Here is a 25,024-nt window from a genome sequence, read left to right as displayed (position 1 = left end):
AGAATATACAGTATAACATATCTGACATACCTCCCAACCCCGAGATTCCTTCACACATTGCAATGCATTGCACACACATTCTTGCAGCTGGAGTAAAGCACACACATTAAAGCATACACCCATCAGTGTGCAGCACACAAAACCAGTCATCAGTACAAACAAACACACACACTTGCAACTCCATATCTTGTCTCCTTTTTACGCTGTGACAGGTATACTGCTATTAACATGAGTGAGGTACCCGGGCTGGGATCCCACTGTCACAGACGGTGCCCCCACGACTTTCAAATAGAAGCAAGAAAAAAAAAACTTTGTGAAAAGCAATATTCCCTGTTGGAGCCTCAAGCCAGTTCTGCTTGTTGACGATGTGTCATGTCCTGCATCCAGCCAACAGACATAAGGAAGAAACGAAAATGAAAGCACTTGGTTCTTCTCTTGGGTGAGGATGAGGGCAGCGGAGGGGAGGGAGTTGGGAACAGCTGCAGTTCACGTTACCACTTTAAGAACTCCCGCACGTGGCTCCAGAGCTTGGTGATCCAGAGGTTGACTCCCAGGTCAGTCAGGTACTGGATCTCAGGCGTCAGCATCTTGCGGCACAGCTTCCGGTGCTTCTTGTTGATCTTCTTCTTCAAATTGTAACCCAGGATGGACTTCTGGCCCAACGGCTGCCATGGCTGCATGGAGGACTCCTGGATGGCGTTGGCATCCACAGGGCGCCCTCCATCGATGCAGATGCTCTTCATCTTCTCATTCTCCCGGTGCAGCTCGGCCACATCCCTGGCCATTCGCTCCCACCCATAGGCCTCCACCTTGCGCCAGAAGGTGGCATTGAAGTAGCGGTAGAGCTTGGTGTCAATGAGGTTCCAGTAGGTGGCCTTCTCATAGAGCTCACCTGTCAGCTTGGAGACAGTGGAGTCCTTGCGGGCATTGAGCTTGAAGTAAAGGACGTCCTCCAGCTCCCAGCACAGCAGGTCCTTCAGGAGCACTAGGGACTCATCAAAGTACTCCAACAGCATGACCAGATGGAAATGTTGGTTGATCTCCTGGATGTACTGGTCCACCAAGGGGCTGTTGGCATTCATGTTGTTGTCATAGCCCAGGTCAAAGAAGAGCAGGTTCTGGAGGTAGTGAGCGTTGAACCCGTTAGGGTCATAGTAGTGCCATGGGTCACGGAGGAATTCTGCCAGCTTGTCCTCGCCTTGCAGCTTCCAGGTGAGGGGGATGATGCGGCCAAAGTAGTGGAAGGAGGACTCGAAGAGGTAGGCAGGGTCACGCAGCACTGTCAGAAAGATGGTGTCAGCCGGCAGTAGCTTGCGCACCTCCTGGTACTGGAAGCGCATGTGGTTGCAGATGATGTTGAAGCACATGCCGGGCTGGTAGTCCTGGACCTGGCTGCGTTCGAAGTAGGAGGGGTAGTAGAAGTCATTGCGGCCATTGGGGAAGGCGAACTTGAGGCGGTGCTTCTCACCGAAGCGGAAGAGTATGTTTAGGATGGTGCTGCTGGCTGTCTTGTGTGTCTTCATGAACATGATGTCCAGCTTGGGCAGACACCCTTGCCCCAGGGGACTGTGGGTGCTGTTCACCACACCTGGCATCCTGGCCTGGGCAGGATAGGAGGAGCAGGAGTAAGGGATAGGAATGCTGGAGGAAAGGAAAGAACAGGCACATCTGTGAGGGCTGGATCTCTGCACTGGCCTTGCTCAGCCACCATGATCCCCAGTGACTAGCCACGAAGACCCTGCAGAAAAGAGCCATTCCTTTCCAAGAGAGTTTGGCTCTGGGGAAAGATGCTGGCTCAAGGGCTCTGGGCACTGGAGCCCTCTCTTTATCCCCTGAATGGGTACAGCACAGACAGCCACATGGCAGGTTCCCCAGGGACCAGCTGTGGGGTGGAGAGGAGACCAGGCTCTGTCTAGCTGTTTCAACAGAGCCTTTTCCATCAGTACCTGGGCTAGGTCCATGGCCCATTCAGTGCTCAGCCTCTCTGCTATCATTGCCAGCAAGAGTGCCAATGAGTGCAGGGGTGATGTGCACACCTTCCCAGCAGGAACTACCCTGACATCACCGTAAGTAACCTTGGCCTCTGCACAGCCATCAGCGGGGAGCCGCTTTAGTCACTATGGGGGCGGGGGGATGCGCAAAAGGAGTTAGGCTCCTAACTTCCATTCCACCCTGCTGTCCAGGGCTCGACTAGAAACAATGGCTGGGGTGAAAGGCTCCACGCTCCATTCCCAACCCCTGAGCCAACCAATCCCCAGGAGCCAGCATCCTTTGGTACGAATGCAGTGAACCAAACTCTGCCATCAATTGCCACTGATCTGAAGTCACAATTTGGCCCCAAGATTTGAAAGCAAGTTCGTCCTTTCAGAGAATCATGGCAGCCTGAGGCCAGCATTTGTCAGGAACAGCGGGATAAACTGCAAAGTCAGTGAGGATTTCACTAGAGTTACTATGGATTTACACCAGGGTGACACAGACTGGAATCCAGCCCCTTCCCTTCACTCTGTTGCTGAGGTGCTTTTCTGGCTGGATCACAGGACCTTTGGCACTTGCAATAACTGAAGCTGTTGGATTTTGTCTCCTCTCCCCTTCACCAGATTAAATCTGTATGTGGCAGCAAACACCCGCTCATCAAGTCTGATCTTCCCTATTCTGAATCTATCTATTGATCTATGTAAAGAGTTTTATTCTGCTGCCCATCACTGTAGTATCTGAACACCTTCCACATAAAATCACTAGCAATAGCAAAGTCCCTGGTGGACTTATTAGCGTCTCTGAAACCACTCCTTGGAGAAGTCATTTTTTAAAGTGGGGAAAGCCCCACTGATCCCTGCTGCCGGGAGGGGTGGGGGGGATACACAGGGTCAGCCTAAACCTCGCCCTCCCCCCGTATTGATTAAGAGGTGGGAACCAGGCTGTCTCTCATTGGAGAGGGCATGTTCCTTAGTCTTCAACACGGCCCCATATTGGCTCTAATGCTGCAATAGTGCAGCCCTTATTGTCCCACCTCTGTGACAGTCCCTTCCCTTTACCCCAAGGAAAAGGAGGAGTTTGCCCCTGTGAATTGGCAGGATCCTGGAGGTTTCACTGCTCTGCCATTTCTGCACTGCCAATTGTCCTTTCCCTTCTCATTCGAGACACAGAGCATTTGGCCAGAGTGCAGAGAGCTGCCCAAGGAACGGCTTCTAGGTTGGCGATAGCTCAGGCTCAGTGTGAGAAGCCCAGGGACTGGGGAGGACATTGGGACCGGAGGCTGCAGTGGACGGGGCTATCGCTAGACTGGGCTGTGTACAATTGGGTGGCTGTTCCCATGTGCAATAAGACTGGTGTGTCTCAGCCCAGTTTTAACACACGCATCCCCATCACAAACACCTCCATCATGACTGGCACCCACTGGCCTCTTGTCAGCAGCCTCAGGATAATTTCGTGAGATGGGAGATTGAACTCTCCTTTAGAAGGGACCCGGCCAGGGCAGGACTGTCCATCTACCGCTCTCCACCACGGCTAGATAATAATTATACATCAATACCAAGCTCTAATGCAGCACCTTGTATCTGTAGATCTCAAAGGCGTGCAAGTGAGAAAGCACACAGGCGGGTAATGTTTCACAGATCAGAATGGCCCATCACAGGTAAAGGCAGCTGAGCAAGCCTCTCTGGCCAAGGGGGCTCAACTTTGCCCTGCAGGATCCACAGCTAGGGGCATGGGAGCTCTTCCAGCAATGGGCTCTCTTCTGAGAACTGGGGTGTTGTTTTATGACATTTATCCTTGTCCATTAGAACTGGACTGAGCCCCCCAGTTGACTTCACACAGACGAAAACTTTCAGGATAACACCACTACAAAACCCCACCGTGGCAGTGAGTCTCAGAGCCCAGGGCAGCCAGCTTGGGCTTGTGAGACAAGGCTAACAATAGCTGTGTAGGTGCCAGGGCTCGGACTGGAGCCCGGGCTCTGAAACCCGGCCAGGGGTTTGTGTTTCAGAGCCTGGGCTCCAGCCCCAGCGGGAACATCTGCACTGCTATTTTTAGCCCTGTAGCGTGAGCCTGAGTCAGTGGACGTGGGCTCTGAGACTCACTGCTGGGGGTTTTCTTTGCAGTGTAGATGTACCATTGCACTCCTGGATTGAATCCACCCTGGGCTGGAGCTGACCCAGTGTGGCTCCGTACCCCACCTGCCAATCCCCTGAGCCAGCCCTTCCCCACCCCTGTAGCCAGCATTTCTGAGCGGCTGGAAAGGAGCTGTTCCAGAGAAAGCGCAGACCCTCTGCCAAGGAGGGACTCACTCACTCCACCATGCTGACTTGCAGAGGGGGAATGATGTAGGAGTACAGCAGCAGCATGAAGCTGGTCAGGACAGTTCCCAGAACAAGCCCATTGCACATGGACCTCCAGTGCTTCTTCTTCTGCAGCATTGCAGCCACCTGCAAATCCCAGAGAGAAGAGCAGTTAGGGAGGCAGGCAACCAGAGAGGAGTCTTCAGTAATTCCCTAGAGACAGACAGAGAGTGAGAGGATGGCCAAGGGAGAAGGGATGGGAAAGGGAGAGGAGATGCGGAGAACACGAACACCCCTGGGAAGAAAAGAGTTTTGATTCCTAGATTATTACCCCATCAGGGGCAACTGTGACCATCCAGTCTGAGCTCCTGCATAACTGAGAACTTCCCTGAATCCATCCCACCTGAACTAGAGCAGAGCTTCTACAAAAACAGCCAATCTTGCTTTAAAAATTGCATGTGATGGAGAATCCACCACAACCCTTGGTGAACTGAGCCAATGGTTGATTACCCTCACTGCCCCTTATTGCTAGACTGAGCTCTTCTGAAAACCTGGCCCATTGTTGTTACTGTGAGCATGGTTAGAAGTTGTGGGTTTATGCTAATGTTTTGATGCAGCAGCCGGAGCTGTGGAGAGGAGCAACAAAGAAATTAAACAAAGGCATATGCGAAGAAATGGGCACATTCTCTCTCGCCTGTGTTATACTACAGGTCAGACCAGATAACCACGGTCCCTGCTAGCCTTAAAAATCTATTACTCCATTTGGGACGGACTATCTGTACACAGAGGTGTTAATTTACTGATCTATGGCAACCAGGAAACCAACCAGTAGCGTTAGTGCCACTTGACATACCCAGATGATGGCTTCACCAGAAATGCCTAGAGACAGAGAGGGTTAGTGTGATTTCCTGTGGTAATAGCTTGTTCCACAGACATGCCTAGGGAGGTGGTGGAATCTCCATCCTTAGAGGTTTTTAAAGTCAGGCTTGACAAAGCCCTGGCTGGGATGATTTAGTGGGTGTTGGTCCTGCTTTGAGCAGGGGGTTGGACTAGATGACCTCCTGAGGTCTCTTGCAACCCTGATATTCTGTGATTCTATGATTCTATGCTACCAGACTCTGCTCCGTGTATACAAATCAGTGATGTCTGAGGGCTAGCGTGCAGTGGTTCTCAGCCAAGGTTAGATGTACCCCTAAGAGTACACAGAGGTCTTCCAGGGGGTACATCAACTCATCTAGATATATTATCCTAGTTTTACAACAGGCTACTTAAAAAGCTCTGGCGAAGTCAGTACAAACAAATTTCATACAGACAGTGACTTGTTTATACTGCTCTAGCTACTACACACTGGAATGTAAGTACAATATTTATATTCCCACTGATTTATTTTATAATAATATGGTTAAAAATAAGAAAGCATGCAATTTTTCAGTAATAGTGTGGCTGTAACACTTTTGAATTTTTATGTCCAATTTTGTAAGCAAGTAGTTTTTAAGTGAGGTGAAACTTGGTGATAGGCAAGACAAATCAGACTCCTGAAAGGGGTACAGTAGTCTGGAAGGGTTGAGAGCCACTGGGCTAGTCTACACTACAATTGCACTGATGTAGCGCATATGGAGAATGCTCTCCTGTCAGCATAATTACTCCACCTCAATGAGAGGTGGAAGCTGTGTCGGTGGGAGAAAGTCTCCCGCCAACTTAGCACTGGTATGGACTTGCATCATTCGGGGGGTGATTTTTTCACACCCCTGAACTACATAAGAACATAAGAATGGCCATACTGGGTCAGACCAAAGGTCCATCCATCCCAGTATCCTGTCTGCCAACAGTGGCCAATGCCAGCTGCCCTAGAGGGAGTGAACCTAACGGGTAATAATCTAGTGATCTCTCTCCTGCCATCCATCTCCACCCTCTGACAAACAGAGGCTGGGGACACCATTCCTTACCCATCCTGGCTAATAGCCATTAATGGGCTTAACCTCCATGAATTTATCTAGTTCTCTTTTAAACCCGGTTATAGTCCTAGCCTTCACAACCTCCTCAGGCAAGGAGTTCCACAGGTTGACTGTGCACTGAGTGCAGAACTTCCTTTTATTTGTTTTAAACCTGCTACCCATTAATTTCATTTGCTGCCCCCTAGTTCTTATATTATGGGAACAAGTAAATAACTTTTCCTTATTCACTTTCTCCACACCACTCATGATTTTATAGACCTCTATCATATTCCCCCTTAGTCTCCTCTTTTCCAAGCGGAAAAGTCCTAGTCTCTTTAATTTCTCCTCATATGGGACCTGTTCCAAACCCCTAATCATTTTAGTTGCCCTTCTCTGAACCTTTTCTAATGCCAGTATATCTTTTTTGAGATGAGGGGACCACATCTGTACGCAGTATTCAAAATGTGGGTGTACCATGGATTTATATAAGGGCAATAAGTTTTATTCTCAGTTTTATTCTCTATCCCTTTTTTAATGATTCCTAACATCCCGTTCGCCTTTTTGACTGCCGCTGCACACTGCGTGGACATCTTCAGAGAACTATCCACGATGACTCCAAGATCTCTTTCCTGATCAGTTTTAGCTAAATTAGCCCCCATCATATTGTATGTATAGTTGGGGTTATTTTTTTCAATGTGCATTACTTTACATTTATCCACATTAAATTTAATTTGCCATTTTGTTGCCCAATCACTTAGTTTTGTGAGATCTTTTTGAAATTCTTCACAGTCTCCTGGTCTTAACTATCTTGAGCAGTCTAGTATTGTCTGCAAACTTTGCCACCTCACTGTTTACCCCTTTCTCCAGATCATTTATGAATAAGTTGAATAGGACTGGTCCTAGGACTGACCCTTGGGGAATACCACTAGTTACCTCTCTCCATTCTGAAAATTTACCATTTATTCCTACCCTTTGTTCCCTGTCTTTTAACCAATTCTCAGTTCATGAAAGGATCTTCCCTCTTATCCCATGACAACTTAATTTACGTAAGAGCCTTTGGTGAGGGACCTTGTGAAAGGCTTTCTGGAAATCTAAGTACACTATGTCCACTGGATCCTCCTTGTCCACATGTTTGTTGTCCCCTTCAAAAAACTCTAATAGATCAGTAAGACATGATCTCCCTTTACAGAAACCATGTTGACTTTTCCCCAACAATTTATGTTCTTCTATGTGTCTGACAATTTTATTCTTTATTATTGTTTCAACTAATTTGCCCAGTACTGACGTTAGACTTACCAGTCTGTAATTGCCAGGATTACCTCTAGAGCCCTTTTTAAATATTGGCGTTACATTAGCTATCTTCCAGTCATTGGGTACAGAAGCTGATTTAAAGGACAGGTTACAAATCATAGCTAATAGTTCCACAATTTCACATTTAAGTTCTTTCAGAACTCTTAGGTGAATGCCATCTGGTCCTAGTGACTTGTTACTGTTAAGTTTACCAATTAATTCCAAAACCTCCTCTAATGACGCTTCAATATGTGACAGTTCCTCAGATTTGTCACCTACAAAGGACAGCTCAGGTTTGGGAATCTCCCTAACATCCTCAGCCATGAAGACTGAAGCAAAGAATTCATTTAGTTTCTCCACAATGACTTTGTCGTCTTTAAGTGCTCCTTTTGTAGCTCGATTGTCTAAGGGCCGCACTGGTTGTTTAGCAGGCTTCCTGCTTCTGATGTACTTAAAAACATTTTGTTATTACCTTTTGAGTTTTGGGCTAGCTGTTCTTCAAACTCCTTTTTGGCTTTTCTTATTACATGTTTACACTTAATTTGGCAGTGTTTATGCTGCTTTCTATTTACCTCACTAGGATTTGACTTCCACTTTTTAAAAGATGCCTTTTTATCTCTCACTGCTTCTTTTACATGGTTGTTAAGCCATAGTGGCTCTTTTTTAGTTCTTTTACTGTGTTTTTTAATTTGGGGTATACATTTAAGTTGGGCCTTTATTATGATATCTTTGAAAAGTGTCCATGCAGCTTGCAGGGATTTCACTGTAGTCACCATACCTTTTAATTTCTGGTTTCAGAGTAGCAGCCGTGTTAGTCTGTATCCGCAAAAAGAACAGAAGTACTTGTGACACCTTAGAGACTAACAAATTTATTAGAGCATAAGCTTTCGTGGGCTAGAGCCCACTTCATCGGATGCCTAGAATGGAACATAGAGTAAGAAGATATATATATATACATACAGAGAAGGTGGAAGTTGCCATACAAACTGTAAGAGGCTAATTAAGTAAGATGAGCTATTATCAGCAGGAGAAAAAAACTTTTGTAGTGATAATCAAGATGGCCCATTTAGACAGTTGACAAGAAGGTGTGAGGATACTTAACTTAGGGAAATAGATTCAATATGTGTAATGACCCAGCCACTCCCAGTCTCTATTCAAACCCAAGTTAATGGTATCTAGTTTGCATATTAATTCAAGCTCAGCAGTTTCTCGTTGGAGTCTGTTTTTGAAGCTTTTCTGTTGCAAAATTGCCACCCTTAAGTCTTTTACTGAGTTGCCAGAGAGATTGAAGTGTTCTCCTATTGGTTTTTGAATGTTATGATTCCTGATGTCAGACTTGTGTCCATTTATTCTTTTGCATAGAGACTGTCTGGTTTGGCCAATGTACTTGGCAGAGGGGCATTTATCACATTGTTAGATGTGCAGGTGAACGAGCCCCTGATGGCGTGGCTAATGTGATTAGGTCCTATAATGGTGTCACTTGAATAAACATGTGGACAGAGTTGGCATCGGGCTTTGTTGCAAGGATAGGTTCCTGGGTTAGTGTTTTTGTTGTGTGGTTGCTGGTGAGTATTTGCTTCAGGTTTGGGGGATGTCTGTAAGCGAGGACTGGTCTGTCTCCCAAGATCTGTGAGAGTGAGGGATCATTTTTCAGGATAGGTTGTAAATCTGTGATGATGAGCTGGAGAGGTGTTAGTTGGGGGCTGAAGGTGGCAGCTAGCAGCGTTCTGTTATTTTCTTTGTTGGGCCTGTCCTGTAGTAGGTGACTTCTGGGTATTCTTTTGGCTCTGTCAATCTGTTTCTTCACTTCAGCAGGTGGGTATTGCAGTTTTAAGAACACTTGATAGAGATCTTGTAGGTGTTTGTCTCTGTCTGAGGGATTGGAGCAAACGGGGTTGTATCTTACAGCTTGGCTGTAGACAATGGATCGTGTGGTGTGTCCTGGATGGAAGCTGGAGGCATGTAGTTAAGTACAGCGGTCAATAGGTTTCCGGTATAGGATGGTGTTCATGTGACCATCGCTTATTAGCACAGTAGTGTCCAGGAAATGGACCACTTGTGTGGATTGGTCTAGCTGAGGTTGATGGTGGGATGGAAATTGTTGAAATCATGATGGAATTCCTCAAGGGCTTCTTTTCCATGGGTCCAGATGATGAAGATGTCACAACTGTCTAAATGGGCCATCTTGATTATCACTACAAAAGTTTTTTTCTCCTGCTGATAATAGCTCATCTTAACTAATTAGCATCTCACAGTTTGTATGGTAATTTCCAACTTATCTGTATATATCTTACTGTATGTTCCATTCTAGGCATCCGATGAAGTGGGCTGTAGCCCACGAAAGCTTATGCTCTAATAAATTTGTTAGTCTCTAAGGTGCCACAAGTACTCCTGTTCTTTTAATTTCTGTTTAACTAACCTCCTCATTTTTGCATATTTCCCCTTTCTGAAATTAAATGCCACAGTGTTGGGCTGCTGAGGTGTTCTTCCCACCACAAGAATGTTAAATGTTATTATATTATGGTCACTAACATAAGTTACTTTGACTTAAGAGGTAGTATAGACAAGCCCTCAGGGACAGGGGAAGAACATCGAACGGGGATAAAGAACATTCCAACCAAGCTGCCAAACTGAGGATGGCCATTGTCATTTTTAAATAGAGCTGGGAGGGAAAGCGGTTTCCTGTCCTGGGAAAAATGCTGAGATTTCAAAAAAATGTCCTCTCCCAAATCAGAATGAAAAGTTACAATCTCGAAATTTTTTGCCAAACCGATAATCTGAGTCAATCCCACTGTTTTGTTTCAATAATTTCAAAGTGTTTCATTTCAATTTTGACCTTTTTAATTTTTATCATTTTTACTCTGCTTAGTTGACATTTAGAAACAGAACATCGTTCCAAACCAAAAAAGTTGAATTTTTCATTCCGACAATTTCAAAACCATTTTTTCCAAAAAATGTTCAAAACAAGACATTTGTCAGAACTGACCTTTTCCCACAAAGGTTTTCAGGTTTGATGAATCAGCATTTTCTTATGAAAAATGGTTGACCCAAAAATTCTCGACCACCTCCGTTTTTAAATTATTTTTCTAACAAAATTAATTAATTCACAGATTCCAAGGGGGTACCTTAACTTATCTAAATGTTTGCCTAATTTTACAACAGGCTACATAAAAAGCACTAGCATACAGAAAAAATAAGAAAGCAAGCAATTTTTCAGTAATAGTGTGGCTGTGACACTTTGTATTTTTATGTCTGATTTTGTAAGCAAGTAGTTTGTAAGTGAGGTGAAACTTGGGGGTATGCAAGACAAATCAGACCCCTGAAAGGGGGACAGTAGTCTGGAAAAGTTGAGAACCACTGCTCCAAATCACACATGCTTTAACATTGTCAGTTACCACGGACCCTACCTAATGGCTTACAGCAGTTCTCTCAACCACCTTGTAGCCAGACAGCCAGCCCCCCCCCTCAGACCAGCATTGCTGGAAACACACGTAACAGGGCACTCAACATAAATTCCAGCACAGCCTTTGAAGCTGTGAGAAGCACAGGTGTGCTGCGACAATGTGCCTCTGGGAACATATACAACGATTAGGCTCACAGCAGGCAGAGGCGCTGTGACAGACATGGCTCTTAGCCCCTACTAAAACAGCATGATGCACACACACCAACATCCTAGGTGGGAAAATATTTACCCTGATAAAAGAAATGTCCAATAGTCGAAACTTATTGTTTCTCCCTTGCAAGTGTGAACTACTCTTGCGAGAGCTGGCGTCACCCTGACAGACCAGCCCCAATTTGGCATAGAAAGGAGAAAGAGAATAAAGGAGTACAGAGGTATAAGTAGGGGACCTACAGCACCATGATTTTTGAGTGCTTTTCACTATCTATCTGCTGGTCAGATAAGTGACAGCCTCCCAAGGCTTCTGCAGCTAAGAGGGTCCCTAAGCCTTGTCCCTTATTCGTCTTTCCGCGGAATTGAGTGACCGATCCTGGCTTGGCACCGCTGGAATCGAGAGATGCAAGGAGGGTAAGAAGCACCCACACCTGATCTCCTATCTTTAGTGTACACATATTTTGAAATAGAGCTCTATACTTTGTTTTCTTTCTTTGGGATCGTGGCTTCAGTTTTGTAACTTGTATGTATGTGTAACATCTCTACATTTAAATAAGTAGGCACTAGCAATTTTGTAACCACATGATTAGAATCTAGTCTAATAAATTTTGGTAACCATTTGTGCATAAGCCTGACTTGTTTCTCTGGTTTACTGTAAAGCAGCCAACACAATTAAAGAACCTCAGCCGTTTTGGCTATAAAGCCTGGCCATTAGGTGAGAGTACTAAGAGCCTAGCGTTGAGTTGTGCCGCCTCCACGGGGCAAACTCTTGGGGCACCTGTCAGTCAATCCTGGCTGCCCGCTGCGAAGGAGCTCTGAGCTCTAGCAGTTAAAGTCACGGATGGTATAAACGGGCATAGCTGGCACCTCACCAAACATCCCTGGCCATCGGCTAACACACCTCCTAGCATTCTGGGCCCAAAGGAGTCCCCTGAAAAACTCAAGAATGGGATGAAGGAGCAAGCAGTCTTTCAAGCACACATTTAAAGTCTTTCCTGTGGGAAGCCTCTCATCTTTGGCCTGTTGCCAAAACATCCCCTACTGAGAAGGACACACGGCTAATTAATCTCACCATGTCACCTCTCTCACCAGGTCCTGCTTTCTCCTGGCTGCTTGGATGGTGACATCCTTTCCAACCAGCTGCAAACAGACAACAACAAAACAACGGGCAAGGTGTCAGAAACAGCAGCTGCATGCTTCATAAGTGCACTTCTCAGCCGCTAGGGGCGATGGGGTTTGGCTGCACTCCTGCAGTGGATCCCGTTCCTCTCCGCTCTTCCTCAGGCTCCCCTGGACTCCCACATGGCTTGAGTCTGCTTCAGCAACCCTCTAACCTCTAAGAGGCCTCCTCAGAAGTGAGGCCTCAGGCCGTCTGTCCCCAGGCTCCCTACTCAGTGTTCCCTGGGAACCTGGTGGAGTTAGAGAGCCCCGCTTAGACCATGACGGGTTAAAGACCCCCGCACTGACTCGTCTCACTGATAAATTCTAAATCACTTAAAAAAAAACCTAGAGAAACTTCCAGACAAAACACAGGCACGTTAAGGGTGAGAAATACCAGCAACCTCAATCCCAGAAGACCAGGATAGCTATTAAAAGCAGCTCAGGCACACAGTGCTGGGATGGTAAAAACAAGCCTGTATGTGCCATGTCCAGCTGCTTGAGCTACAGAAATGGTGGGAGAGTCCTAGATTCCAAGGTCAGAAGGGCCCACCGTGATCATCTGACCTCCTGTTTCACACAGGCCAGAAACCTACCCCATAAAAGTTCCTAGGGCAGAGCTTTTAGAAAAACATCCAATCCTGATTTAAAAATTGCAAGGGATGGAGAATCACCAGACCCCTGGGTAAATTGTTCCCATGGTTAATTATGCTCATTGTTAAATTTTTACAACCGGCTACATAATTTTCAGTTACCTTATTTTCAGTCAGAATTTGTCTAGCTTCAACTTAGAATCATAGAATCATAGAATATCAGGGTTGGAAGGGACCTCAGGAGGTCATCTAGTCCAACCCCCTGCTCAAAGCAGGACCAATCCCCAATTAAATCATCCCAGCCAGGACTTTGTCAAGCCTGACCTTAAAAACTTCTAAGGAAGGAGATTCTACCACCTCCCTAGGTAACACATTCCAGTGTTTCACCACCCTCTTGGTGAAAAAGTTTTTCCTAATATCCAACCTAAACCTCTCCCACTGCAACTTGAGACCATTACTCCTTGTCCTGTCCTCTTCTACCACTGAGAATAGTCTAGAACCATCCTCTCTGGAACCACCTCTCAGGTAGTTGAAAGCAGCTATCAAATCCCCCCTCATTCTTCTCTTCTGCAGACTAAACAATCCCAGTTCCCTCAGCCTCTCCTCATAAGTCATGTGTTCCAGACCCCTAAGCATTTTTGTTGCCCTTCGCTGGACTCTCTCCAATTTATTCACATCCTTCTTGTAGTGTGGGGCCCAAAACTGGACACAGTACTCCAGATGAGGCCTCACCAATGTCGAACAGAGGGGAACGATCACGTCCCTTGATCTGCTCTCTGTGCTCCTACTTATACATCCCAAAATGCCATTGGCCTTCTTGGCAACAAGGGCACACTGCTGACTCATATCCAGCTTCTCGTCCACTGTCATCCCTAGGTCCTTTTCTGCAGAACTGCTGCCTAGCCATTCGGTCCCTAGTCTGTAGAGGTGCATTGGGTTCTTCCGTCCTAAGTGCAGGACCCTGCACTTATCCTTATTGAACCTCATCAGATTTCTTTTGGCCCAATCCTCCAATTTGTCTAGGTCCCTCTGTATCCTATCCCTGCCCTCCAGTGTATCTACCACTCCTCCTAGTTTAGTATCATCCGCAAATTTGCTGAGGGTGCAATCCACACCATCCTCCAGATCATTTATGAAGATATTGAACAAAACCGGCCCCAGGACCGACCCCTGGGGCACTCCACTTGACACCGGCTGCCAACTAGACATGGAGCCATTGATCACTACCCGTTGAGACCGACAATCTAGCCAACTTTCTACCCACCTTATAGTGCATTCATCCAGCCCATACTTCTTTAACTTGCTGACAAGAATACTGTGGGAGACTGTGTCAAAAGCTTTGCTAAAGTCAAGAAATAATACATCCACTGCTTTTCCTTCATCCACAGAACCAGTAATCTCATCATAGAAGGTGATTAGATTAGTCAGGCATGACCTTCCCTTGGTGAATCCATGCTGACTGTTCCTGATCACTTTCCTCTCATGCAAGTGCTTCAGGATTGATTCCTTGAGGACCTGCTCCATGATTTTTCCGGGGACTGAGGTGAGGCTGACTGGCCTGTAGTTCCCAGGATCCTCCTTCTTCCCTTTTTTAAAGATTGGCACTACATTAGCCTTTTTCCAGTCATCCGGGACTTCCCCCGTTCGCCACGAGTTTTCAAAGATAATGGCCAATGACTCTGCAATCACAGCCGCCAGTTCCTTTAGCACTCTCGGACTCGGCCCCATGGACTTGTGCACGTCCAGCTTTTCTAAATAGTCCCTAACCACCTCTTTCTCCACTTAGGGCTGGCCATCTACTCCCCATGCTGTGATGCCCAGCGCAGCAGTCTGGGAGCTGACCTTGTTCGTGAAGACAGAGGCAAAAAAAGCATTGAGTACATTAGCTTTTTCCACATCCTCTGTCACTAGGTTGCCTCCCTCATTCAGTAAGGGGCCCACACTTTCCTTGGCTTTCTTCTTGTTGCCAACATACCTGAAGAAACCCTTCTTGTTACTCTTGACATCTCTTGCTAGCTGCAGCTCCAGGTGCGATTTGGCCCTCCTGATTTCATTCCTACATGCCCGAGCAATATTTTTATACTCATCCCTGGTCATATGTCCAACCTTCCACTTCTTGTAAGCTTCTTTTTTATGTTTAAGATCTGCTAGGATTTCACCGTTAAGCCAAGCTGGTCGCCTGCCATATTTACTATTCTTTCGACTCATCGGGATGGTTTGTCCCTGTAACCTCAACAGGGATTCCTTGAAATACAGCCAGCTCTCCTGGACTCCTTTCCCCTTCATGTTAGTCCCCCAGGGGATCCTACCCATCCATTCCCTGAGGGAGTCGAAGTCTGCTTTCCTGAAGTCCAGGGTCCGTATCCTGCTGCTTACCTTTCTTCCCTGTGTCAGGATCCTGAACTCAACCAACTCATGGTCACTGCCCCCCAGATTCCCATCCACTTTTGCTTCCCCCACTAATTCTTCCCGGTTTGTGAGCAGCAGGTCAAGAAAAGCTCCCCCCTTAGTTGGATCCTCTAGCACTTGCACCAGGAAATTGTCCCCTATGCTTTCCAAAAACTTCCTGGATTGTCTATGCACCGCTGTATTGCTCTCCCAGCAGATATCAGGAAAATTAAAGTCACCCATGGGAACCAGGGCGTGCGATCTAGTAGCTTCTGTGAGTTGCCGGAAGAAAGCCTCATCCACCTCATCCCCCTGGTCCGGTGGTCTATAGCAGACTCCCACCACTACATCACTCTTGTTGCTCACACTTCTAAACTTAATCCAGAGACACTCAGGTTTTTCTGCAGTTTCGTACCGGAGCTCTGAGCATTCATACTGCTCTCTTACATACAGTGCAACTCCCCCACCTTTTCTGCCCTGCCTGTCCTTCCTGAACAGTTTATAACCATCCATGACAGTACTCCAGTCATGTGAGTTATCCCACCAAGTCTCTGTTATTCCAATCACGTCATAATTCCTTGACATCACCAGGCCCAGTTCTCCCTGCTTGTTTCCAAGGCTTTGTGCATTAGTATATAAGCACTTGAGATAACCTGCTGATCGCCCCTCATTCTCAGTATGAGGCAGGAGCCCTCCCCTCACAGACGTTCCTGCCTGTGTTTCCTCCCGGTATCCCGCTTTCCCACTTACCTCAGGGCTTTGGTCTCCTTCCCCCGGTGAACCTAGTTTAAAGCCCTCCTCACTAGGTTAGACAGCCTGCTCGCAAAGATGCTCTTCCCTCTCTTCGTAAGGTAGAGCCCGTCTCTGCCCAGCACTCCTCCTTCATGGAACACCATCCCATGGTCAAAGAATCCAAAGCTTTCTCTCCGACACCACCTGCGTAGCCATTCGTTGACTTCCACGATTCGACGGTCCCTACCCAGGCCTTTTCCTTCCACGGGGAGGATGGACGAGAACACCACTTGCACCTCAAACTCCTTTATCCTTCTTCCCAGAGCCACGTAGTCCGCAGTGGTCCGCTCAAGGTCATTCTTGGCAGTATCATTGGTGCCCACGTGGAGAAGCAGGAAGGGGTAGCGATCCGAGGGCTTGATGAGTCTCGGCAGTCTCTCCGTCACAATGCAAATCTTAGCCCCTGGCAAGCAGCAGACTTCTCGGTTTTCCCAGTCAGGGCGGCAGATAGATGACTCAGTCCCCCGGAGGAGAGAGTCCCCGACCACCACCACCCGCCTCCTTCTCTTGGGAGTGGTGGTCGTGGAACCCCCAACCTCAGGACATCACATCTCATGCCTTCCAACCAGCGGAGTCTCCTTCTGCTTTCTCCCCCCAGACGTATCATCTGGTCCACTCTCCGCAATGTGGAGAGAACATGAAAGCGGTTAGTTACCTGTGTCTGCGTTGCTGGAACCCGGACATTCCCCCTTCTTCTTCTGGAGGTCACATGTTGCCAAGCTTCTTCACTGGCCTCTTGGCTCCGCTGTGCAAACTGCTCTAAATCTTTAGAGCTTTGTGCCCGTAGAAGCATATCCTGACTTTTGTCCAGAAAATCCTCAGATTCTCGTATGCAACGCAGGGTCGTTATCTGTTGCTCCAGACCTTCAATCTTCTCTTCCAATATGGAGACCAGCTTGCACTTTGTACAGACAAAGTCGCTTCTGTCCTGTGGAAGAAAGACAAACATTGCACATCCAGTGCAGGTCACAACAGCTGAACCCCCCCATTCCATATCACCTTCCTACTATGAGCTTCCTCAGAGAAGTTGGCAAGATGTAAGCCTCACTGGGCTCACTCCAGGCGAACTCCCAGGCAAACTCCTGCTGTGTGCTGCTCTGCTGTTCCCCACTGCTCAGCTGGTTCGCCGCTGCTCACCTGGTTCACGAAGCTCTGGCTATTTTTAAACAGCCAGGCTTCCCTGAAACAAACAAACAGACAGCCCCAATGCCCACCCCCTGCAGGCTAACAGCCAATCAGGCACTCGCTCAGCTCTCACACTGCCCTCCCAGCAAACACGCACTCGGATACTCACCAATCCCAGGCAAACTCCTGCTGTGTGCTATTCCAGGCACTGGATCATGTTAGACCTTTATGTGCTAGACTGAAGATCCCATTGTTAAATATTTGTTCCCCATGTAGCTATTTATAGGCTGTGATCAAGTCATCACTTAAGCTTCTCTCTCTGTTAAGCGAAGCAGATTGAGCTCTAATGAAATAGCTGGAGAAAGATGATTGAGTGAGCAGCTTCCAGCCCAGCTGTCTGTCAGATCACAGCCTTCTGTACATTAACCATGGTGTTCTGCCAGGAACAAATTCACACCAGGGGTTACCAGGGGGTGGATTAGGGCATGATCTAGGGATCCAGTCCTTGGGTGGGAGGGAAGCTCAGGGATCCACAAAGTCTGGCTTCCAGGCTCTGTGGGAAAAGGGCCAATGGCCAGAGAGTTCTGGGAATGCCCTAGTGAGTCAGGAGTAGGAGGTAGCCTGGCAGGGAGGCTGGAGAGCCAAGAGCACTAGTTTTTTGTGAGGGGGGCGGTTGGCTGGACTGGATCCAGACCCCTTTTGTCTCAATTTACCCGCTGGGTGTTGAACAGATCTTCAGACAGTGACAGTGAGAGAGGGCCCAGCTGAGTGTTTGGGTGAGTATGGATTCCAGGTGAAAGGTGGCTGTGTTTGTTAGACCTCGGGGCTGGTTTAGACTATAGGCAGAAAGTAGACAGTAATTAAGACCTGCATTGCTCCTTCAGCCACAGCAAAGGTGCAGTTCCCCTGTGTGAGATGGCAGGCCCACCAGCTCCAAAGGACAGCACTATGGGCCAGCAGGTGGGATCTAGACGGAGCCACATTTTCTTCTGGCTGGGGTACTGAACATGAAGCCGTCATCTTTATATTAACTGGTAGTTTTCCCTCTGGGGCACTTGGTCACCTGCTCTGCTCCTGCTTTCCTCTCGTGGAAGCTGTTATTTCACCACTATGGCTCGTTATCCCTAGGAGTCCCTGCAGAGTGTTTAAAGGCTATTCACAGCCTGAAAAGAGGGACTGCCCCTTGGAGGGGGGAGCAGCTCAAGCTGGGGGAAGCCAAGGACTGGAAGGGCCACCAAGTGCAGCTGATACTCACAGTGGCCAAGCTCTCTCCTGGGGGCAGCAGCAGAAACTGACTCGCCACCAGGTGGTGCTGGGCTGTTTCTCGTGACCACAACAGTAGCAGCCCCTGTGGGTGGTCGAAACAAAGGCTGAGCATTCCATGACATTCCCACAAGGTTCTGGACGAAAGCAGCTCAGGTCATTGGCTTCACATCTCACTGCACAGCAGAGCTCCAGGTGGATCACCTCCTTCCACTTCGTCACCAGCTTCACTTCCAGCCACACGCTGGACACGCTGCATGGGGCCTCCTGCCCAAGCACTGCTTAGCTTAGGGCATCAGCCAATGGGCAACAGGAACGGCAAAGGCAGCAACTTGCAGTCAAAAGGCAAAAGGGGATGGTAGTCTGCACCCAGCACACATGCTCCAATGACTCTAGGCAAGAGCACAGGCACTGCCACTAAAGAAGCCCACTCTGTGCCCGTGGAGTCCAGAGAAGCAGCTGTAACCATTTGACCTGTGTCTCCAGACAGCCCCCTGCTCACCCTACACTCACACCAATCAGCTCAGTATACGTGGGCGACAGCAGCAGCCAATCTGAGCCCAGAGGGACCAGCATTGCCACACAAGTGTGTAACAGGATGCGTCGCTGGGTCACGTGGGTCCCAGGCCTTCTGACTTTGCCCTCCTGTCCAGCTCCCTCTCTCTATAGACTGTAAGCTTGTCAGGGCAGGGACTGTGGCTTTCTTTAGGTGTGTGGGGACCTGCATCCATCATTCAGACTAATTTCCAGGGGCCTCGAGCCACCTGTGTGCACACAGGCACATACACGAAAGCCAAACCATCCAAGCAGGGGCAGGGGTGCCCAGAAATACACGTAACCTGGTCTAAGGGCTTGGCTACACTTACATTTCATAGCGCTCTAACTTGCTGGCTCAGGGGTGTGAAAAATCCCCCCCCCCCCCCCAGCGCAGCAAGTTTGAGTGCTTTACAGCGCTAGTGTGGAGAGGCTCCAAGCGACTCCTCTCATGGAGGTAGATTACCAGGAGCGCGTGACCACACTTACACTTTAAAGCGCTGCTGCAGGAGTGCTTCGAAGTTTCTAGTATAGATGTAGCCTAAGTCTGCACACCTGGTAGCAGAAGGACACACACGTCTGATTCACTCCCGCAGGGGCCAGCAATGCACAGACGTGTACCTGCCAGGACAGCCTTATAAATATCCATGGGGCCGTGAACTTTTCACCTGCTCTCCAAGGAAAGGGCTCTCCCCATCTTGAGCCCTGTAGCCTAGCCTCTCCAGGGACAGCCTCCTGCTGCTCTCTAGTTCCATGGTTCATAGGCACACAGGGATGCACCTGATCACCTGCACCACTCATTCTACCACCCCACCCTATGCACAGGGTGCACATGACCCTTCTTGGGAAGCACAGCCCCTCCTGCCCGACCCCCTCAGCTTGTCTAGGAAGCCTCGAGCCAGCCAGCAGGGACCAGAGGGAAGTTAAAAGGGTACAGCACCTGCAAACCATCAGCTGCAACCTGCAAGGGATGAGTTCTCTGGAAGTCCCAGGGAGCAGAGGGGATGAGCAGGTCCAAGGTCTGACAACTGACTGAGGCTGGAGCTGCCTGGTAGCGTGTGAGCAACTGCATTGCAGCAATGCTGTCCTCTGTGTCAGGACAAGGAGACATGCTACCTGGGGATGGGAAAGCTGCCTCAGTCCCTGGAAAAATCATGGAGCAGGTCCTCAAGGAATCAATTCTGAAGCACTTAGAGGAGAGGAAAGTGATCAGGAAGAGTCAGCATGGATTCACCAAGGGCAAGTCATGCCTGAGTAATCTAATAGCCTTCGATGATGAGATAACTGGCTCTGTGGATGAGGGGAAAGCACTAGATGTGTTATTCCTTGACTTTAGCAAAGCTTTTGATACGGTCTGCCACAGTATTCTTGCCAGCAAGTTAAAGAAGTATGGGCTGGATGGACTATAAGGTGGATGTTGTTGGTAGCTATTGGTGAGGTGCTCTGCTCTGGTTCGATGATGATAACAGTCGGCTGCATGCGTGTTCCCTCTGTGTGCTGCCCCAGCTCTGCGCAGATATCTGACACAGCAGACCCCGAGAGAAACCCCAAAGACCACAGACTCTAGTAAGGTACGAAGGCACCCGGCCCGGTTTATTGTCAAACGAAGCACAGGAATAGTTTCCTACAGACTCTACAGGACATACTACGAATATGTGCCCCCTGGCAATGGACACAGCTCAGTCAGTGGCGGGACACTCCACTGCCCCCTAGGCTGGACAAAGATATGCGCTCCAGGACCTATTTTTATACAGTTGCAGGACAGATTACTCATCCCTACTGACATATTGAGGTACAGCCCCTTGACTCATTAGGGTGCTGTCTCCCCCTTTGATCATGTTGGTTCAAACAAACAGATCTGTCCATCATGCTGTCCTTTTGATCCTGTCTTTGGGGTGCATCTGGTTGTTCCTTGTTATCTCTGTGAAGTGTCCTCGTATCGGGATGTCCAGGTGCCATCTTGGTACACGTTCCTCTTATTACTACTTATATCATTAGCACGTGCTTTCTAGGAGCCCTTTTCTTGCCAAGTTCTGCAATTAGGGCCTGCCTCTGGCTCACAGCCCAGCTTTGCTTAGCAATGCCTGGAAGTACTTTGGTTCAGGCTTTAGGCCTCAGACCAGGCCGCTGATACAAGGGTTTGTGTTTCAGGGTCTCTTACTACAGTGGATAGAAACCTGGCTAGATCTTCAGGCTTAATGGGTAGTGATCAATGGCTCCATGTCCAGTTGGCAGCCGGTATCAAGCGGAGTGCCCAAAAGGTTGGTCCTGGGGCCGGTTTTGTTCAATATCTTCATTAATGATCTGGAGGATGGTGTGGATTGCACCCTCAGCAAGTTTGCAGATGACACGAAACTGGGAGGAGTGGTAGATATGCTGGAGGGTAGGGATAGGATACAGAGGGACCTAGACAAATTAGAGGATTGGGTCAAAAGAAATCTGATGAGGTTCAACAAGGACAAGTGCAGAGTCCTGCACTTAGGACAGAAGAATCCCATGCACCGCTACAGACTAGGGACCAAATGGCTAGGCAGCAGTTCTGCAGAAAAGGACCTAGGGGTTACAGTGGATGAGAAGCTGGATATGAGTCAATAATGTGCCCTTGTTGCCAAGAAGGCTAATCGCATTTTGGGCTGCAAAAGTAGGGGCATTGCCAGCAGATTGAGGGATGTGATCATTCCCATCTATTCGACATTGGTGAGGTCTCATCTGGAGTACTGTGTCCAGTTTTGGGCCCCACACTACAAGAAGGATATGGAAAAATTGGAAAGCGTCCAGCGGAGGGCAACAAAAATGATTAGGGGACTGGGGCACATGACTTATGAGGAGAGGCTGAGAGAACTGGGATTGTTTAGTCTGCAGAAGAGAAGAATGAGGTGGAATTTGATAGCTGCTTTCAACTACCTGAAAGGGGGTTCCAAAGAGGATGGCTCTAGACTGTTCTCAGTGGTAGCAGATGACAGAACAAGGAGTAATGGTCTCAAGTTGCAGTGGGGGAGGTTTAGGTTGGATATTCGGAAAAACTTTTTCACTAGGAGGGTGGTGAAGCACTGGAATGTGTTACCTAGGGAGGTGGTGGAATCTCCTTCCTTTGAGGTTTTTAAGGTTAGGCTTGACAAAGCCCTGGCTGGGATGATTTAGTTGGGGATTGGTCCTGCTTTGAGCAGGGGGTTGGACTAAATGACCTCCTGAGGTCCCTTCCAACCCTGATATTCTATGATTCTATGCTTGCAGCAATGCTCCAGGCAAGGCCCACAAAGGTTTTGGGCGGCTCAGGGCAAAAATCTCAAACTGAGGCCCCTTTATACTTCCAAAAACATTACCATGTGTAGACCAAAGAGGGGAGAGGATGGGGAGGGCAGGCGGGGGGAGGGGGGTGAGAGGCCTGTTGTAGTAATAGGACTTTATGTTTGTATAATTCTGTATCTGAGCTGATTTCAAGGCAGTAACAGACCTTTGAGGGTCACCACTTTGTTGTAGGCTTAGCATTTTAAAATAAGTAAAAGAATGCCATGATTGTTTTTCTTCTGCATTGTAATTTGATGTTCCTGTTCAAAATGTTCTGTGTAAATTAATTCTGTTTTGTGTGTGAATGAGGAATGGGTGTTAAGAGATAGGTGTGAAGGCCATGGCTGAACCAGATGTTCTAGGGAGGAACCAGAGACAGACACAAGGGTGCCAGGAGGCTGAAACATGCCCCTATTGAAATATCAGAGGAGGGTAGATTGACGACTCTAAAGATGAGACAGGCACCTATCAATGGGGACAAGATAGCAGTGATCAAAACCAGCAGGGATAACTCCCTGAAAGACTTAATGAAAGAACAAGATAAAGGATGAGAAAAACAATGTAAGAAAACAAGCACTCATCAAACAACAGTTGATTACAGCATGATGGTGCAAAACTCATTGGTCCCAAAGAAGGAAAATCACTTTGGGTTCGTCCTGCCAAGACTTCCCCGAAGTATCGTGTCGCAACTGACAGAACCCGGCTCCTCTCTACCCGTGATCAACCTACCTGGCCACTAGATTGATTTGGACTCTGGACTGGTAACGATAACAATGACTGGTGGAACAGTGTGTGTGCGTGTGTGTGATTGAATGCATATGCTAATTGTTGTATCTTCAATAAACGTGGTGTATTGCCTTTTCCCCTGAAAAAGATCCCCTGTGCTTCTTATAAGCATAACATTTTTGGTGGAGAATTGCAAAAGTGGAAGACATGCACTGTGATTGTTGAAAACACTGCTAAATACTGCTAAAAGATATACCATACATATAAAGTGATTGATCATTCCGGTGTGCACACCCCCCGTCGTAGAAGTGCCAGGCAATAGGGGGAGGATTAGAGTCCTTGGGGCGACCCGTCTGTTGGGGAAAAATTACATAGGTGAATAGACCCTCGGTCGTAGCCCAAAAGGTAGGGGGCTTAGCGTTCCCCCCTCCTGCTCTGTCAGGCAGAGTTTTTATGGATATAGACTTTTTGTGTTTTGTAAGTCCCAGCACAAGCGTGGGCAAATAAGGAGTAGATTTCTGTAAAACCTCACTCTGAAGGATATTGGAGTGTGGGATATTGTTGTGATTTCACAATTTTAAGAAAAATGTTAAACAAAAGTGACCAGGAGGTGTGGGCGCTAATTGAGGAGCCCACCCTCCTTGCTAAATGGTTAGCGGGACAAAGCCTGTGCCCGTGGGAAGGGATGGTTCAGCGAGGAAAGCAGGATCAGATCCAGACAAGCAGGCAGGCAACAGATAAAGAGATTGGAAAACAGGTTGGGAGCCCTGAGGGGCCTAGTGGCAGGAGTAAGGAAAGGAGTAGGTATAGGCGTGGGGATTTCAGATCCCTGGGACAATACAGTAACTCCTCACTTGACATTGTAGTTATGTTCCTGAAATATGCGACTTTACGCGAAACGATGTTAAGCGAATCCAATTTCCCCATAAGAATTAATGTAAATGGGGGGATTAGGTACCAGGGAAATTTTTTTCACCAGACAAAAGACTATATTATACACAGAATAAGTTTTAAACAAACAATTTAATACTGCTACACAGCGATGATGATTGTGAAGCTTGACTGAGGTGGTGAAGTCAGAGGGTGGGGTACTTCCCAGGAAATGTTCAGAGTAGCAGCCGTGTTAGTCTGTATTCGCAAAAAGAAAAGCAGGACTTGTGGCACCTTAGAGACTAACAAATTTATTTGAGCGTAAGCTTTCGTGAGCATCATCGGATGCATTCAGTGGAAAATACAGTGGGGAGATTTATACTTATACTGTGGATGCAATTAGACGGTATTGGCCTGCGGGAGCTATCCCAGTGTGCTCTATTGTGACCGCTCTGGACAGCACTCTCAACTCAGATGCACTGGCCAGGTAGACAGGAAAAGGCCCGCAAACTTCTGAATTTCAATTCAGAATACCACTGCCTCTTTTTTTTTTCTCCACCAGCTGCATGTGTTTCAATGATCACAGGATTTTCTCCTTCCCAGAGGCTAGTGAAGATTAGAAGGCGAAAAAAACGCACTCGTGATGAAATGTTCTCTGAGCTCATGGTGTCCTCCCACACTGACATAGCACAGACGACTGCGTGGAGGCAGACAATGTCAGAGTGCAGGAAAGCACAATATGACCTGGAGGAGAGGTGGCGGGCTGAAGAGAGTAAGTGGTGGGCTGAAGAGAGGGCTGAAGCTCAAATGTGGCGGCAGCGTGATGAGAGGAGGTAGGATTCAATGCTGAGGCTGCTGGAGGATCAAAGCAATATGCTCCAGCGTATGGTTGAGCTGCAGGAAAGGCAGCAGGAGCACAGACCGCTGCTACAGCCCCTGTGTAACCAACCGCCCTGCTCCCCAAGTTCCATAGCCTCCTCCCCCAGACGCCCAAGAACGCAGTGGGGGGGCCTCCGGCCACCTGGCCACTCCACCCCAGAGGATTGCTCAAGCAACAGAAGGCTGGCATTCAATATGTTTTAAAGTTTTAAATTTTTAAAGTGCTGTGTGGCCTTGTCCTTCCCTCCTCCACCACCCCTCCTGGTGCTTCTCTCCTCCACCACCCCTCCTGGGCTA

At 47.9% G+C, this 25,024-nt stretch overlaps 1 protein-coding gene across 3 annotated transcripts in view; it reads right to left on the bottom strand.

Moving 5' to 3' along the window:
- Positions 1-211: 211 nt before the first annotated feature.
- GAL3ST1 (galactose-3-O-sulfotransferase 1) overlaps positions 212-25,024 on the bottom strand; it is a 34,084-nt gene continuing 9,271 nt past the window's right edge. The window contains exons 2-4 of one of the 3 annotated variants that reach the window (XM_043529472.1): positions 16,698-16,970; positions 4,288-4,421; positions 212-1,641 (exon numbers count right to left, since the gene is read on the bottom strand). In XM_043529472.1, the coding sequence (XP_043385407.1) occupies positions 492-1,641; positions 4,288-4,421; positions 16,698-16,835 (1,422 nt within the window). In that variant the 5' untranslated portion in view covers positions 16,836-16,970 and the 3' untranslated portion in view covers positions 212-491. Of the gene's footprint in view, positions 1,642-4,287; positions 4,422-12,183; positions 12,252-16,697; positions 16,971-25,024 lie in introns of all 3 variants that reach the window. The other 2 variants (XM_043529473.1, XM_043529474.1) reach the window with 2 other exon arrangements.

Source organism: Chelonia mydas, chromosome 15 (assembly GCF_015237465.2).
Source record: "Chelonia mydas isolate rCheMyd1 chromosome 15, rCheMyd1.pri.v2, whole genome shotgun sequence".
In the NCBI taxonomy this organism is placed as follows: domain Eukaryota; kingdom Metazoa; phylum Chordata; order Testudines; family Cheloniidae; genus Chelonia; species Chelonia mydas.
This window is presented reverse-complemented; position numbering and strand designations above follow the sequence as displayed.